Source organism: Microcaecilia unicolor, chromosome 3 (assembly GCF_901765095.1).
Source record: "Microcaecilia unicolor chromosome 3, aMicUni1.1, whole genome shotgun sequence".
Classification (NCBI taxonomy): Eukaryota; Metazoa; Chordata; class Amphibia; order Gymnophiona; family Siphonopidae; genus Microcaecilia; species Microcaecilia unicolor.
The window spans coordinates 45376623-45390961 of NC_044033.1; the positions used below are offsets into that span (position 1 = coordinate 45376623).

At 48.9% G+C, this 14339-nt stretch overlaps 1 protein-coding gene across 1 annotated transcript in view; it reads left to right on the forward strand.

Moving 5' to 3' along the window:
- Positions 1–10129, forward strand: part of GTPBP2 (GTP binding protein 2) — a 114364-nt gene extending 104235 nt beyond the window's left edge. The window contains exon 12 of the mRNA XM_030195863.1: positions 8818–10129. Coding sequence (XP_030051723.1) covers positions 8818–8982 — 165 coding nt within the window. The 3' untranslated portion in view covers positions 8983–10129. The remainder of the gene's footprint in view (positions 1–8817) is intronic.
- The last annotated feature ends 4210 nt before the right edge of the window (positions 10130–14339 follow it).

The following is a 14339-nucleotide window of genomic DNA, read 5'->3' on the forward strand; positions in this document are numbered from 1 at the left end:
GTCCCGGTCGTTCCTCCGGCGTGGCGGTTTTTTCCCGCCATAAACGCCCATCCCCCGCTCCTCGCCTCCGCCATCTTGGCCGGCCACGCGGCTCGGACGGCTTCTTCGTGGGCCGCCCTTGAGGTTGGAGACATTAATGCCATGAACGCCCTTAATTTGGGCGACGGCACAAGCGGACGCCATTTTGGATGCGCAGCATGTCTCTCCCCCGCTATTGCGAGCGCCGGTTGAGAGTGCGTCTAGGGCTGTTGCCCAGGCTGCGGAAGTGCACAGTCTGGGGGGTTTCTCCCCCGAGTTTGTTTTGCTGCTGCATCAGGCTTTCCTCATGCAAAACGCTGCCCCTGCTCCCTCTTCTGATAAAGAGGTTGAGGTTCCCAGAGGTAAACGCCCTCGGGTTGATTTCCAGGCCTTGGAGGACTTTGTCTCCTCCGATGTAGATGAGGGCAGCGTGTCTGAGGTCTCCCAACGGTCCTTTGCGGATTCCTTGGAGGAGATAGATCCCCGCTCGGATGGAGCGGATGACCCCTCTGCAGCGCGGCTTTTTAGCCCAGAGGATTTGCCCAACCTGTTTTTACAGGCCATGGACACTTTGAAGATTTCCTCTCCGGAGGACGTCTCTCCCTCAGCCCCTGTTGGCTCTGCCATTATGCTGGGGACGAAGCGCCCGCCTAGATCCTTCCACGTGCATGATGCCATGCACACCTTAATTGCGGCTCAATGGGATGTCCCGGAAACGAGCCTTAAAGTGGCTAGGGCTATGTCCCGCCTCTATCCTTTGGCTGTGAGTGAACGTGAGGCCTATCTGTGGCCTACCGTGGATTCTTTAATCACTGCGGTGACTAAGAAAACGGCGTTGCCGGTGGAAGGTGGCACGGCCCTAAAGGACGCCCAAGACAGAAGATTGGAGGCGGCCTTAAGGTCGTCCTTTGAGGCAGCTGCTTTAAGTTTGCAGGCCTCAGTTTGCGGCTCCTATGTGGCCAGGGCGTGCCTGACTATGGTGCAGCGGGCTTCCCCCTCGGATCTTTCCTTGAGGGCTGATTGGCCGGCCCTGGAATCGGGCTTAGCCTATTTGGCAGACTTGCTGTATGATGTCTTGAGAGCCTCAGCTAAAGGCATGGCTCAGACAGTCTCTGCGCGGCGGTGGCTTTGGCTGAAACATTGGTCTGCTGACCACGCCTCTAAATCCCGCCTGGCTAGATTGCCTTTTAAAGGCAAGCTGCTCTTTGGGGTTGAGCTGGACAAAATCGTGACCGATCTCGGCACGTCTAAGGGCAAGAAGTTACCAGAGGTCAGGGCTCGGGCTAGTACTCGTCCCGGTACCTCCAGAGGACGGTTGCTGGAAGCCCGTCGGTACCGCCCGGGCAAGTCGGGTTCCTCTGCCCCCTCTTCCTTCAAGAGGAATTTCTCCCCCAAGCAGCATTCCTTTCGCAGAGACCGCCGTCCCGGAGGTGCTCCCTCAGGTCCTCCCCCAGGGTCTCGTACCCAATGACGGGGCCTTGGTCCACGCCCCAGTGCAGATTGGAGGACGGCTGTCCTCGTTTCTGGGCGAGTGGACCACTATAACTTCAGACGCGTGGGTGCTGGAAGTCATCAGAGACGGCTACAAGCTAGAGTTCTGCCAACCCTTAAGAGACGGGTTTGTACTCTCTCCCTGCAAGTCTCCGGTCAAGCTGTGGCAGTGCAGCAGACCTTGGACAACCTGATCCGCCTGGGTGCGGTCGTTCCGGTGCCAAAAAATCAGATTGGCAAGGGACGTTACTCCATTTACTTTGTGGTTCCAAAGAAAGGAGGTTCTGTCCGGCCTATCCTCGACCTCAAAGGGGTCAATCGGGCCTGGAAAGTGAGGCACTTTCGCATGGAGACTCTCCGCTCTGTTATAGCGGCAGTGAAGGCAGGAGAGTTCTTGGCTTCCTTGGACATCAAGGAAGCGTACCTGCATATTCCCATCTGGCCTCCTCTCCAACGCTTTCTGCGTTTTACAGTCCTGAGACGACACTTCCAGTTCAGAGCCCTCCCTTTCGGGTTGGCTACTGCTCCGCGGACCTTTTCCAAAGTAATGGGGGTCATAGCGGCCTTCCTGCTAAAGGAAGGAGTACAAGTCCATCCTTATCTGGACGACTGGTTGATCCGAGCCCCCTCTTATGCAGAGTGCGGCAAAGCTATGGACCGGGTAGTTGCTCTTGTGAGCTCCCTGGGATGGATCATCAACTGGAAGAAGAGCCAGCTGCGCCCGACTCAGTCCCTGGAGTATCTGGGAGTTCGATTCGACACCCAAGTGGGCAGAGTGTTCCTGCCAGACAATCGGATTGTCAAGCTTCAGGCTCAGGTGGACTAGTTCCTAGTAGCCTCTCCTATTCGGGCTTGGGACTACGTGCAGCTGTTGGGCTCTATGACGGCCACGATGGAAGTAGTGCCCTGGGCCAGGGCTCATATGAGACCACTACAGCTATCTCTGCTGCTGCGCTGGACTCCGATGTCGGAGGATTATGCTGTGCGCCTTCCCGTGGACCCAGCAGTGCGCAAGGCGCTGAGCTGGTGGACGCAGACAGACAAGTTGTCTGCAGGATTGCCTCTGGTGACCCCGGAGTGGATTGTCGTCACGACAGACGCCTCTTTGATGGGCTGGGGAGCCCACTGCTTGGGAAGGACAGCGCAGGGGCTCTAGTCTCCTGCAGAGGCAAGTGGTCTATCAACCTCCTGGAACTCAGAGCCATTCGGTTGGTGTTATTGGAGTTCATCCCGGTACTGGTGTTGTAGCCTGTACGGGTCCTGTCGGACAATGCCACGGCTGTGGCCTATATCAACCGCCAGGGAGGTACCAAGAGCGCCCCTCTAGCCAAGGAGGCTATGAGTCTTTGCCAGTGGGCGGAAGCGAACCTGGAGCAGCTTTCAGCGGCCCACATTGCCGGAGTCATGAATGTCAAGGTGGACTTTCTCAGTCGCCATACCTTGGAGCCCGGAGAGTGGCAACTATCTGCTCAGGCGTTCTTGGACATCACGAAGCGCTGGGGCCAGCCGAGCCTAGATCTGATGGAGTCATCGGCCAATTGCCAAGTGCTGCGCTTTTTCAGCAGAGGACGGGACCCTCGATCCCTGGGAGTAGATGCTCTTCTCCAACAGTGGCCGACACAAGAGCTCCTCTATGTGTTCCCGCCCTGGCCCATGTTGGGCAGGGTGCTAGACCGGGTGGCAAAGCATCCCGGCAGGGTAATCCTGGTGGGTCCGGATTGGCCCAGACGTCCCTGGTATGCGGACTTGATCAGGCTCTCAGTCGACGATCCTCTGCGGCTGTCAGTGGAGCAGGGCCGGTTACATCAGGGTCCCGTGGTGATGGAGGATCCCTCTCCCTTTGGTCTTACGGCCTGGCTATTGAGCGGCAGCGTCTGAGGAAGAAGGGCTTCTCAGACAAGGTCATCGCCACTATGCTGAGAGCGAGGAAACGCTCTACTTCTACTGCTTACGCCAGGGTTTGGCGTATCTTTGCAGCATGGTGTGAAGCAGGCTCACTTTCTCCCTTCACTGCTCCAATTTCTTCAGTGTTGGCGTTCCTGCAAGAAGGTCTGGAGAAAGGCCTGTCGCTCAGTTCCCTTAAAGTCCAGGTAGCGGCTCTGGCTTGCTTCAGGGGCCGCCTGAAGGGTGCTTCCCTGGCTTCGCAGCCAGATGTGGTGCGCTTTCTCAAGGGAGTTAATCACCTGCGCCCTCCTCTGCACTCAGTGGTGCCTGCGTGGAATCTCAACCTGGTGCTAAGAGCATTGCAGAAGCCGCCTTTTGAACCCTTGTCGAGGGCATCTCTGAAAGACCTGACGTTGAAAGCAGTCTTTTTGGTGGCTATCACTTCAGCCAGAAGAGTTTCCGAGCTCCAGGCGCTCTCATGTCGAGAGCCTTTTCTGCAGTTCACTGAGGCAGGAGTGACTATTCGCACAGTGCCTTCCTTCCTGCCCAAGATTGTTTCTCGCTTCCATGTGAATCAGCAGCTCTGTCTCCCTTCCTTTCGTAGGGAGGACTACCCAGAGGAGTACTCTGCTCTTAAATATCTGGATGTGAGACGAGTCATCTTCAGATACTTGGAAGTGACCAATGATTTCCGGAAATCGGATCATCTGTTTGTCCTGTTTGCAGGTCCTCGTAAGGGTCTGCAGGCTGCTAAGCCTACAGTGGCAAGATGGGTCAAGGAAGCCATTGCAGCGGCTTATGTGGCCGCGGGGAAGGTGCCGCCTATCCAGCTGAAGGCTCACTCCACGAGAGCTCAGGCGGCCTCGATGGCAGAGGCCGGATCCGTCTCCTTGGAAGAGATATGCAAGGCGGCAACTTGGGCTTCGGCTCATACATTCTCCAAGCATTACCGTTTGACTGTGGCTGCACGGGCGGAGGCCTGGTTTGGAGCTTCAGTGTTGAGGTCAGGGATTTCAATGTCCCGCCCTGGGTGAGTACTGCTTCGGTACATCCCACCAGTCTATGGATTGATCAGCTTGATGATATGGAAGGTAAAATTATGTATAATCATACCTGATAATTTTCTTTCCATTAATCATAGCTGATCAATCCATAGCCCCTCCCAGATATCTGTTCTGTTTTTATTCTGGTTGCATTTCAGGTTCAAGTTTAGTCTTCAGTTATTTCAGAAAGACTTCGTGTTCAAGTTCTTTCACTTGGATTCTTCAAGAGTTGAGACGAGTTTGTGTTACAGTGAGCTGCTGCATTCCTCTCCCCTCCGTTTTACGGGGCTGGATTGAGACATAAATTCTGCCGGCACTCCCTCCCGCTTCGTGCGGCTGTAGGGCAGCTTTGTACCCCTCCCGCTTCGGCGGTGTTAGGGTCAGTCAGCTCCTCCCGCGGTTGCGGTTGCAGGATAAGCCAGATCCCCCCGCATCGGCGGGTGTGGTGTCCCTCCCCCGCTCCGCGGGGATGAGCTGGACGGATTCCCCTCCCCCACTTGTGTGGGGATGAGCTGGGTTAATTCCCCTCCCCCGTTTCGGCGGTGGTGAGCTGGGCAGAGTGTCCCTTCGTGGGTGTAATTCTCTAAGTGCTGAGTCCTACGGATGGAGCTTTGATATCGACATACTGAGGAGTTTCCGGCAGCACATGACCACATATAGGGAGGCAAAAGTTTGCTCTCTATCTCCACCTGCTGGTAGATGGACACAACCCACCAGTCTATGGATTGATCAGCTATGATTAATGGAAAGAAAATTATCAGGTATGATTATACATAATTTTACCTTCTTTGCCCTTGCTGTTCAATCTTATATATTCAGCGTGTGTGCAAATTAAGCTGCATGAAGTTCATTATCTCTCTGCAGATGACATGATTTATGCTCCTTTTGTTATCAAAGATGACATTCGTTTCTGCCATGTTCAGCTAGTGGGGAACCTCCGCCAGCTGAAGAGATTTTCTGGTGGCCAGAAACTCCCTAAAGTTAGCAGTTGGTGGTACTTTCCATGGGCTGCAGTCATGCCAGACCTCCCCCACCCTGTGCAAAAACTGAGTATGCGCACGGGGGAGGGGGGACCCAGGATGGTACTGACCCATGGAAAATGCTGCCAACCACGAGCTTTGGAGAGTGTCCAGAGCTCTTCTGCTGGTGGGGCTTGGGGACCCCTGCCGTAGCAACAGTCCTACAATTTTTTTTTTTTGGGGGGGGGGGGAAGGGGGGGCCTGAACCCAAAATGGTGGGGGGGGGGGAGGGGGGCAGGCCTCCCTGTGGCTATGTCATCCTATATTATCGGTATTAAATTCCTTTTAATTCCTAGCATTGGCTGGTGTGTAGACATATCATTGAGTTGAGGGGATACCTCCTACATATGCATGTGGAATGTCTAAGCATAACAACTGGCCTCAGATAGGCAGCACTGCTTTTGATATTTTAATTTTTGTCCTGAAGTATTTAGCAATATTTTTTAATGATTTTTTTTTTTTACTTTTTCTGCCTTGAAGGTGATGTGTATATAACACTAACTTTTGCTTCTTTTATCAACCCTGCCCCGGTCCATCACTCTGAGGTTGACAGTCCACGCTTGGGCTACCTGTAGCAGGGCTGTTCAAGCTGCCTGAGGCTCCAGGCCTCCCACTTCTCCCTCCCTCCAGCAGGAGAGGTGCTTACCTTCTGTCATCTTGCCCATCACTGTTAAACTGGTGCCTGCTCAGCAGTGCTTCACATTTTGTTCTGCATATGGACAGAGCCTGCGCTGGAATGGAACTGATAATGATTTTGTCAATGACGAGCAAGATAGCAGGCGATGTTTTCTTGTCTGTGGAGTGGGAACCAGGGAATTGGGTGGTAGATTTTCAGGAGCTCTGCGCAGCATTATTGTGTTTGGGGGATCAGTAGGAATGTTGGGTCTTTTCAGGTTTGCAACCAATTGTACTTCCATCATTCACAATGTATTGTAAGCCACACTGAGCCCGCAAATAGGTGGGAAAATGTGGGATACAAATGCAAATAAATAAATTTGTTGTGTATTGAAGAGAGATAAATAGGGGTGTGCACAGCCAAATCAGTTTGGTTCAGGCTTGTTTAAAATTATTTGTTCAGTTTTCAGGTATTTTCTTGGGTTTATTTCACCTATATTTTAGGCATGCATTGTTCGCAAGTATTTCTTTTAAGCATGGAAATTGATTGTACATGCATTAATTCATAGCTATATGTGCATACAGGCTCCCAATCTAACCAAATGTGTGCTCATGAATTCACAATTCTAGTTAAGCAGTCAGCATCTAGGTGGCCATTTTTGTGTTAGAATAGTTGCCAAAGAGGGTGATACCAGTGATCCAGAGCTAGTATGCTAGCCTTTTCCATGTCACTGTCCTACACCACTAGCATTAATTTTCTTACAGTTACATGGCTATGAGAAAGTTAATGCATTTGGGGTGCGATGATCAAAGTAAATGCTGGCACTAGAGGCCACTAGTGCTTCATTTACCCATGAGTGCACAGCGAATACCGCAGAGCTCATTTAAAATAAGGTAGCTCCCCAGTATTCTGCCCGTATGATGAGACCAGTGCTCTCTGATCTTACAGGCCAAACAGCGACTTGACTTAGCTCGGAGCAGGCATTAGGTTTTAGACTGTTCCTCCCTTTCCCCCCCCCCCCCCCCCCCGCGAGGCAGCCCGGGCTGTTGGTCCTGGTGGTCCAGTAGATCCCAGGACCTCCCAATGGCTGGCTGAGGCCCTGGTGGCCTAGTGCCACTCCAAGCCCCCACCTCCAGATAGCAACAGGGGGGTTGGAGTTCTGTTGGACCTCTAGGCCCCCTAACCCCTCCCCCCCCCACGACACACAACTCCCTTACGTGGTAGGATGAACTGAGCAGGGTGCCGCCATTTTGGAGGCAGCGCTGGAAGGAGGGAGTGCTCTCCCTACTCATCACTACTTACCCACAAGGTACGGGGAAGGGGTGAGGGGCCACAAGACCACCAGGGTGGGTGGGGGTATGTAGCCCACTGGGCCACCAGGGAATTAATTTTTGTGTTGGGGTTAGGGGGCCTAAAGGTCCACCAGACCTTTAGCCCCTTTCCCCCCTGTCACTGTCTGGGGTGGTGTGGGAGCCTTGCCTTTGGGTGTGTCCGAGGGGGGGTCTACAGATCTCTAGCTCCTGTGTTTGCCCAGCCTGTCAAATGCAGGAGGATTGTGCCGAGTGCATGCCCAAGCACAATCCTCCCGCTTCCCCCCTCCCCCCCCCCCCGTGATCAGCGGTAATAACACACCTAAATTTGCATGTTATTAATGTTTATCATTGGGGAGTTAATTCCCTGTGCTGTTCTGGCGCTATTTTGGAACAGCCACGGGGAATTGATCATCGGGGCCTCAGAAACTCATTATCCCTCTTTAAATAATTAGCATATGCTTAATTGGTTCCTTAATCACATAGCAGCAACAAATTTTCAGGTACACCACCAATTTAAGCAAGTCAGCTTAAGCCTTTGGGCCTATCAAAAAAAGCAGAAGATTGAGTCTGAGAGCCTTGTGGGGGGGGGGGGGGGGGGGGGGGGGGGAAGAGATTTTCTCCAAACTAGGGCTGCTCTCCCTCACCACTTCTCTGCTTCAGCATTCCCAAATAGTTGGCCCACTGGCCCCATATGATTGAGGGCGTTGTGCTAATTGCATCCTTTCTTATCTGAATTTGATTTCCATATAATACTTTAAGCTGTTTTGTTTCCTTGTTTTGACTATGGCAATGTAGTGGTTTGCTGGGCTACCTTAAGGCATTACAAATGGTTTTAAATTCAGCTGCAAGGGTATTGTTAGATAAACTGAAATTTGATCACATTACACCTTGTCAGGTATAGCTCTATTGTTTTGCTAGTAGAATTCAGCATTAAATATAAGATTTTGCTAATGATTTTTAAATCTATTCACAGTTTTTCCTCAATTTTTATCTGTGCTACATTGCTATATGTCAGTTCAACAGAATACATCAGTGGCCCCTCACTAAGAGGTAGAAAGTAGGTTACAAATTCAAGAGCATTTTCAATGTTCACACCTGATTTATGGAATGTATTCCCAAATGATCTGAGAGCACTGTCTGATTTGAATACATTTCAGAAAAAAAATGTAAAACATTTATGCATTTGAATTATGAAGTTGTTTTTGCATCATTATTCATTTGAAATTTTATACGGGAATTATTTGTTTTTTTTCTGTATCTCACCTAGATCTATAGCAAGTGGGCAAATAACACATTTTTAAAATAAATTTTCAGTGTGTGTGACAATCTTGATGTCCTCCTATACCTATATATATCATTGCCTATCCTATTTTGTTTGCTAATTGAGGGCTGGAAGAATTAACATGATGGCCGTTTGTCTCCGTCTCCATTAGGACAAGCTTCGGACAGGAGAAAAAGCAGTTGTCCGCTTCCGTTTTATTAAGCATCCTGAATACCTGAAGCTGGGAGCCAAACTACTCTTCAGAGAAGGGGTCACAAAGGGCATAGGTCATGTGACAAATCTCCGGGGCATTGGCACCGATGCTAGTGACGCCTGAGGGTCTGCAAGAGGCATCTGAGCTGTTCGCAGTTGTAGAGTCCACACGCCACATTGAAGGCTGAGCTGCTGCTAGGCATTGAGACCTGGTGTTACAGAAGTGTCCATACATGTCAGTGAAAGCTTGCTGCCATTGTGCTCTTCTTCAGTATCAGGAAACATTCTGAGCTTCCCACTGCAGAGCACTATGATCTGTTCCAGCTTTCTTCATGAACTTCCTCAAATAGATACAGGGCAGGTGCTGCAGGCTACACAGCTGTTCTAATAAGGCTAGTTAGGTTCATGTGGAGCAGTGGGAGTGTTGGGCTGTTCCCTTTGTACTGCTGTAGGCCCTTCCCTAGTGGAGTGAGGGCAGAGACACAGGACACCAGCAACTCTGCCTCATACCAGACTTACCTCTTAGCATGGCTGGTTTTATACACCATATGATAGCAACAAACATTTCAAAATATTAAAAAGATGAAAAAAAAATGGAAATGTAAATTTGACGTTATATTTTAAATCTGGAAGGATTTTAACTAGTTAATTGTTTTACTGGACTGAAAGTTTCAGCATCTTGATATCTATTTTAATTCATGTGTGCTTGTGAAACAGGTCGTGGCACACACATCTTTTACTTTGCAGTAACTGAAAAGCCAGAGACCCTGGGTTATGAAGGGGTTCTCATCTTATTATCTGCTCAACAGTAGCACCCTTAGTAACTGAAAAGAATACAAGCTATGGGATTAAAACATTCTCAAAATTTGAGTGATTACTGAGAAACGTAGTCAGATGTTCTTTGTGTCTTTTGAGTCGATTGATTTCTTGCAAGGCATGTGTCCTTCACAATGCTGTCACTTGCCTGCTTCTCATTGGAGCACAGCACAAGCACACTTATCAAAGCTTGGTTACAGTCGCAGCAGGCAACTGGTCAAAGAGCAACTATCTGTAATCTTTCCTTACATTTTGTCAGGTGTTTTCTAGGCTAGAAAGGATGTTGAGTGGTGCATTCTGCCCCCTCTGCCTTTGCTGTTCATTTCCATCTAAGAAGGGGCAGCTTTTGGTACTGTGCCCTTCACTTTAAAAGCAGTAATATAGCTATGATTTGTATGTCTAAATATGTTCTTACTACATATATATTGTACAGAATAAAGAGGTTTTATTGGAAAGATTGCTTTCTGGGTTTTTTTTTTAATCTGTCTGTATAGGATTATGAAATTGGAGAATAGTTTTTGATCACTCACATTTCCTGCTGTATGTTCTTATGTTATTGTAAATAATAACAAGCAAGATCCCTATGGTGGAAAGTGGTGCACAGCCCTTGGTAGGTACCTGAGAGAACTGCACACAATCCTTAGTATCTGAAATATCTTCAGAATTTTTCTGTTAAATACATAAGACTGCTGGTAGATGCCCCCTGCATTAGAAAAATGTTAATATTATCCATATTACAGTAGGGGATGATGTTTGCATGTGTTACACTGTATACATGATCCTGAGACCTTTGGTTTGACACAGTATGGCAGTTCTTATAAATTAAATTTAAATATACTCCGCATCTACAAAAACCCTTTCTCTTCTTAGCAACAGGTGCTGATCAGAACTAGCACATTTATCCATGATGCTACCATACAAACACACACACACACATATCTGATTCTCATGTCATCTGAGTAATAGCAACATAAATCTCTCCACTACCAGGCACATTATGAAATACAAAACCTGAAAAAAAAATCCCTACTTAACATGCAGCAAATATACCATACAACAGTATCACTAATTCTAATGATTCATTTCTCCTGTCTCAATCCTTTTCTGGCCTCCTTGTTACCACACTTCTACCCTCTGTACTCGCCATCCTCCTCTCACTCATCTCTCCCACGTTTCCACCATACCAAGCATATCCCTCTCTTCCCTACATCCTTGTAGCCCATCTCATCTATCAGTCTCCATTCATACTTTGTAGCCTAGCATCTTTACGTTTCCCCTCCTCACTCTCCCTCTCCAATATGGCAGGAGGTGAATGGATTCAAGAGAAGGATGGCATCAAGAAGTATAACCAGGCAGCAGGAGACACAGTTACATAAACCTCAACATTCTTCCTTAGTTTGCTGCAAGACACACCCTGAGTTGCCAGCAGCAAACCATGCTTTCCAGGCTTTCACTTCTGGTGGCACTGAACCCTGGATTTGCATAAAGAGCCTGGACTACTTATATAACAGGTATCTACAATTGAAGGCCTTTTAATAAATACATAAGAAGTGCTACATTAATTTAGATGAAAGATTCACTGAGCTTGACCTCCTGTCTCCAGTTGTGGCCAGTACAGATCACAAGTATCTGTCATGATGCTGTAGAGTAGATCTATTTCTTATACCCAGAGAAAAGCTGTTCCCCCACCCCCCCAAGCCTACATAGCAAATAATGGTCTATGGACTCTTTCTTCAGGACCTTCTCTAAACCCTTTTCAAAATCTAGATATGCTAACTGCCTTGTCTCCTCCTTCAGTAACAAATTCTGCAGCTTAATGGTGCATGAAGTAAAAAAACATTCTTGGAGGACAAGCAGGCTGAAATAGTCACACATGGGTCGACGTCCGTGTCGGCTGGGGAACTGCCATTTGCAATAGCAAAAAGAAAAACTTTGCCAGAGCCTTCTGGCGCATGTGCAGCGTGCACCAAGCAAGCGCAGACTAATTTCCCGCCCACTGTGCGAGCACGTACCTCAGTTTCTTTTTTTCCACAATGAGGAGCGGCAACTTAATTCTGTGCTCCTTGTTAGTACCCGGGAAAACAGCCTTCTCTTTTTTGATATTCGACATTTAGTTGTTTGTTTTTTCTCTCATTTATAAAGAGAGTCCTTTATTTTCCCAAGTTCTTTTTTTCCCCTTTGTTTAAGTTTCCTTTCTTTTTCAACGGCAGCCGGGTTTAGGCTGCGCGGTCAGGTTTCTACCCTTTTTACAAATTAGGTATAATAGAGTCCTTTGATTTCACCGGTGCGGTTCTTCCTTCCATGTCATCGAAGACACCCAGCGGCTTCAAACATACTCGGTGCAACCGGACCATCTCAGGTACAGATACCCATTCTTGGTGTATCCAGTGCCTTGTGCCCAACTATAGCCCAGCTCGTTGTGCCCTTTGTCTTCATATGAAGAAAAGGACCCAACTTGCTCGAGAGGCCCAAAGAGAGAAATATTTTGGGGCTGGTGCTGGCGTCGACATCGAGGGACGCATTGAGGGGAGCAGAGGGACGCATTGAGGGGAGCAGAGGTACACATGGCTGCTGAGAGGCCTTGATACGCTGGGAGCACTGAGGAATCGAGTGGGTCTCCACTTATCTCGAGGCCTCCTGCTATACAGGCCCCCTGGGACTATCCATTGTCGGATGTGACAATTTCGTGGACATCGGTACCGGTACCGAAGATGCGGCCGTCGACACTGATGCCGTCGAAGTCGACATCGAGGGGCCGGCACAAGTTCCGAAAAGACGGTCCCGAAGAACTTGCCTCGCCACCTGTGTCCGTTTACGTAAACCGAGACACAAGGTGCACGTCTTAGTATCGTGCTCCGGCCCGAGGCACCAAGTATGAGTGTCGGTCTGCGAGATATGCTGGCCGCACCGACCACACTTCTTAAATCCACTCGGGACCTTCGAGGACATCGACGGAAAAATCGCGTCGGCGAAGTCAAAGTCGTCGATGGTGGCGGTAAAACTCACACCTCGAAAAATAAATCGACCGCGCGGCCACAAGGCCGCAACGAGGCGCCCACGCTAAAAGTACGAGGGGAAACAAAGTTTTTCTTTTTTTTTTAATTTAAACAAAAGAAACAAAGAAAAACGAAGAAAAAAGCTCGCGTCAAGGGCGCGATCCAGTTTCCGGGGCTGACAGAGAGAGAGACGAACACGGTTCTCTTCAGCGCGGAAAAGACTGAGCGGGAACGGTCGCGCATGGGTGGGAAGATGGCCGCGCATGCGCGGTGGGCATGCCCTGCGTGGGGGACCGCCCGCAAAGTTTTGTTCCGGTTGGTGGGGGCTGCCGTGGACGTCAACCCAGTCGTGAGAACAAGCAGCCTGCTTGTCCTCGGAGAACATTACTTACAGCCATTGAATATAATAATACCCAAAGCAGGTACCTATAAAAACTGCTAGTGGTTGCAGCAGCTTAAACACAGACCACATTCAATGCAAACAGCCCCTATAAAAAAAGGAAATAAATATAAGGTTTATACATATAATGGTTTTAAATAGCATTCCCATTTTTGAGAGCACACCAGGAAGTGTTAGATTAAACCTTCCCATCATGCATGGCTTCTGTTTGCTGTTTTTATTGAGAACAGTTTGTGTCCATGCTGCTGTTTGTCTCTTAAAAAAACAAAGAAAATTATTAAGTTTTAAAGGATGGAAGTTATTTGAACTGGCAGATTATGATATGAGGCAATTTCTTTTTTTAAGAGGCTGTTGGTGCTGAATATGCACTCCACTGCCTCTTGAATATAGTCTATGTTGAAGTTGCTGCAGGTACTAGTAGTTTGTGTAACTGTTTGGATTTCACATTTAATGGTTCTAAAGGGATGCTGTGAGTACTGGTAAGCCCTGCCTGTCCTTTAAAGGTATATTTTCAAGTTTTATATGTTGAGCATATTCTAATTAGTAGGGTATGGTATGAAGCATGTTTTTTAAAGGCTGTTTGCTTTGAACATGGTTTGTGTTTAAGCTGCTGCATACACTAGCAGTTTTTGTAGGTGACTGCATGGGTCACTTTTGACACTGTCAATCATGACTTACTTCTTGCCACACTGTCCTCATTTGGGTTCCAGGGCTCTGTCCTCTCCTGGTTCTCCTCCTATCTCTCCCACCGCACCTTCAAAGTTCACTCTCATGGTTCTTCCTCCACCCCATCCCCTTATCTGTTGGTGTTCCCCAGGGATCGGTCCTTGGACCCCTTCTCTTCTCAATCTACACCTCTTCCCTGGGCTCCCTGATCTCATCTCATGGTTTCCAGTATCATCTCTATGCTGATGACACCCAACTGTATCTCTCCACACCAGACATCACCGCGGAGACCCAGGCACAGGTATCGGCCTGCTTATCCGACATTGCTGCCTGGATGTCCAACCGCCACCTGAAACTGAACATGTCCAAGACCGAGCTTATCGTCTTTCCACCAAAACCCACTTCTCCTCTTCCTCCACTTTCTATCGCAGTTGATAACACCCTCATCCTCCCCGTCTCATCTGCCCGCAACCTCGGAGTCATCTTTGACTCCTCTCTCTCCTTCTCTGCGCATATCCAGCAGATAGCCAAGACCTGTCGCTTCTTCCTCTTTAACATCAGCAAAATTCGCCCTTTCCTCTCTGAACACACCACCCGAACTCT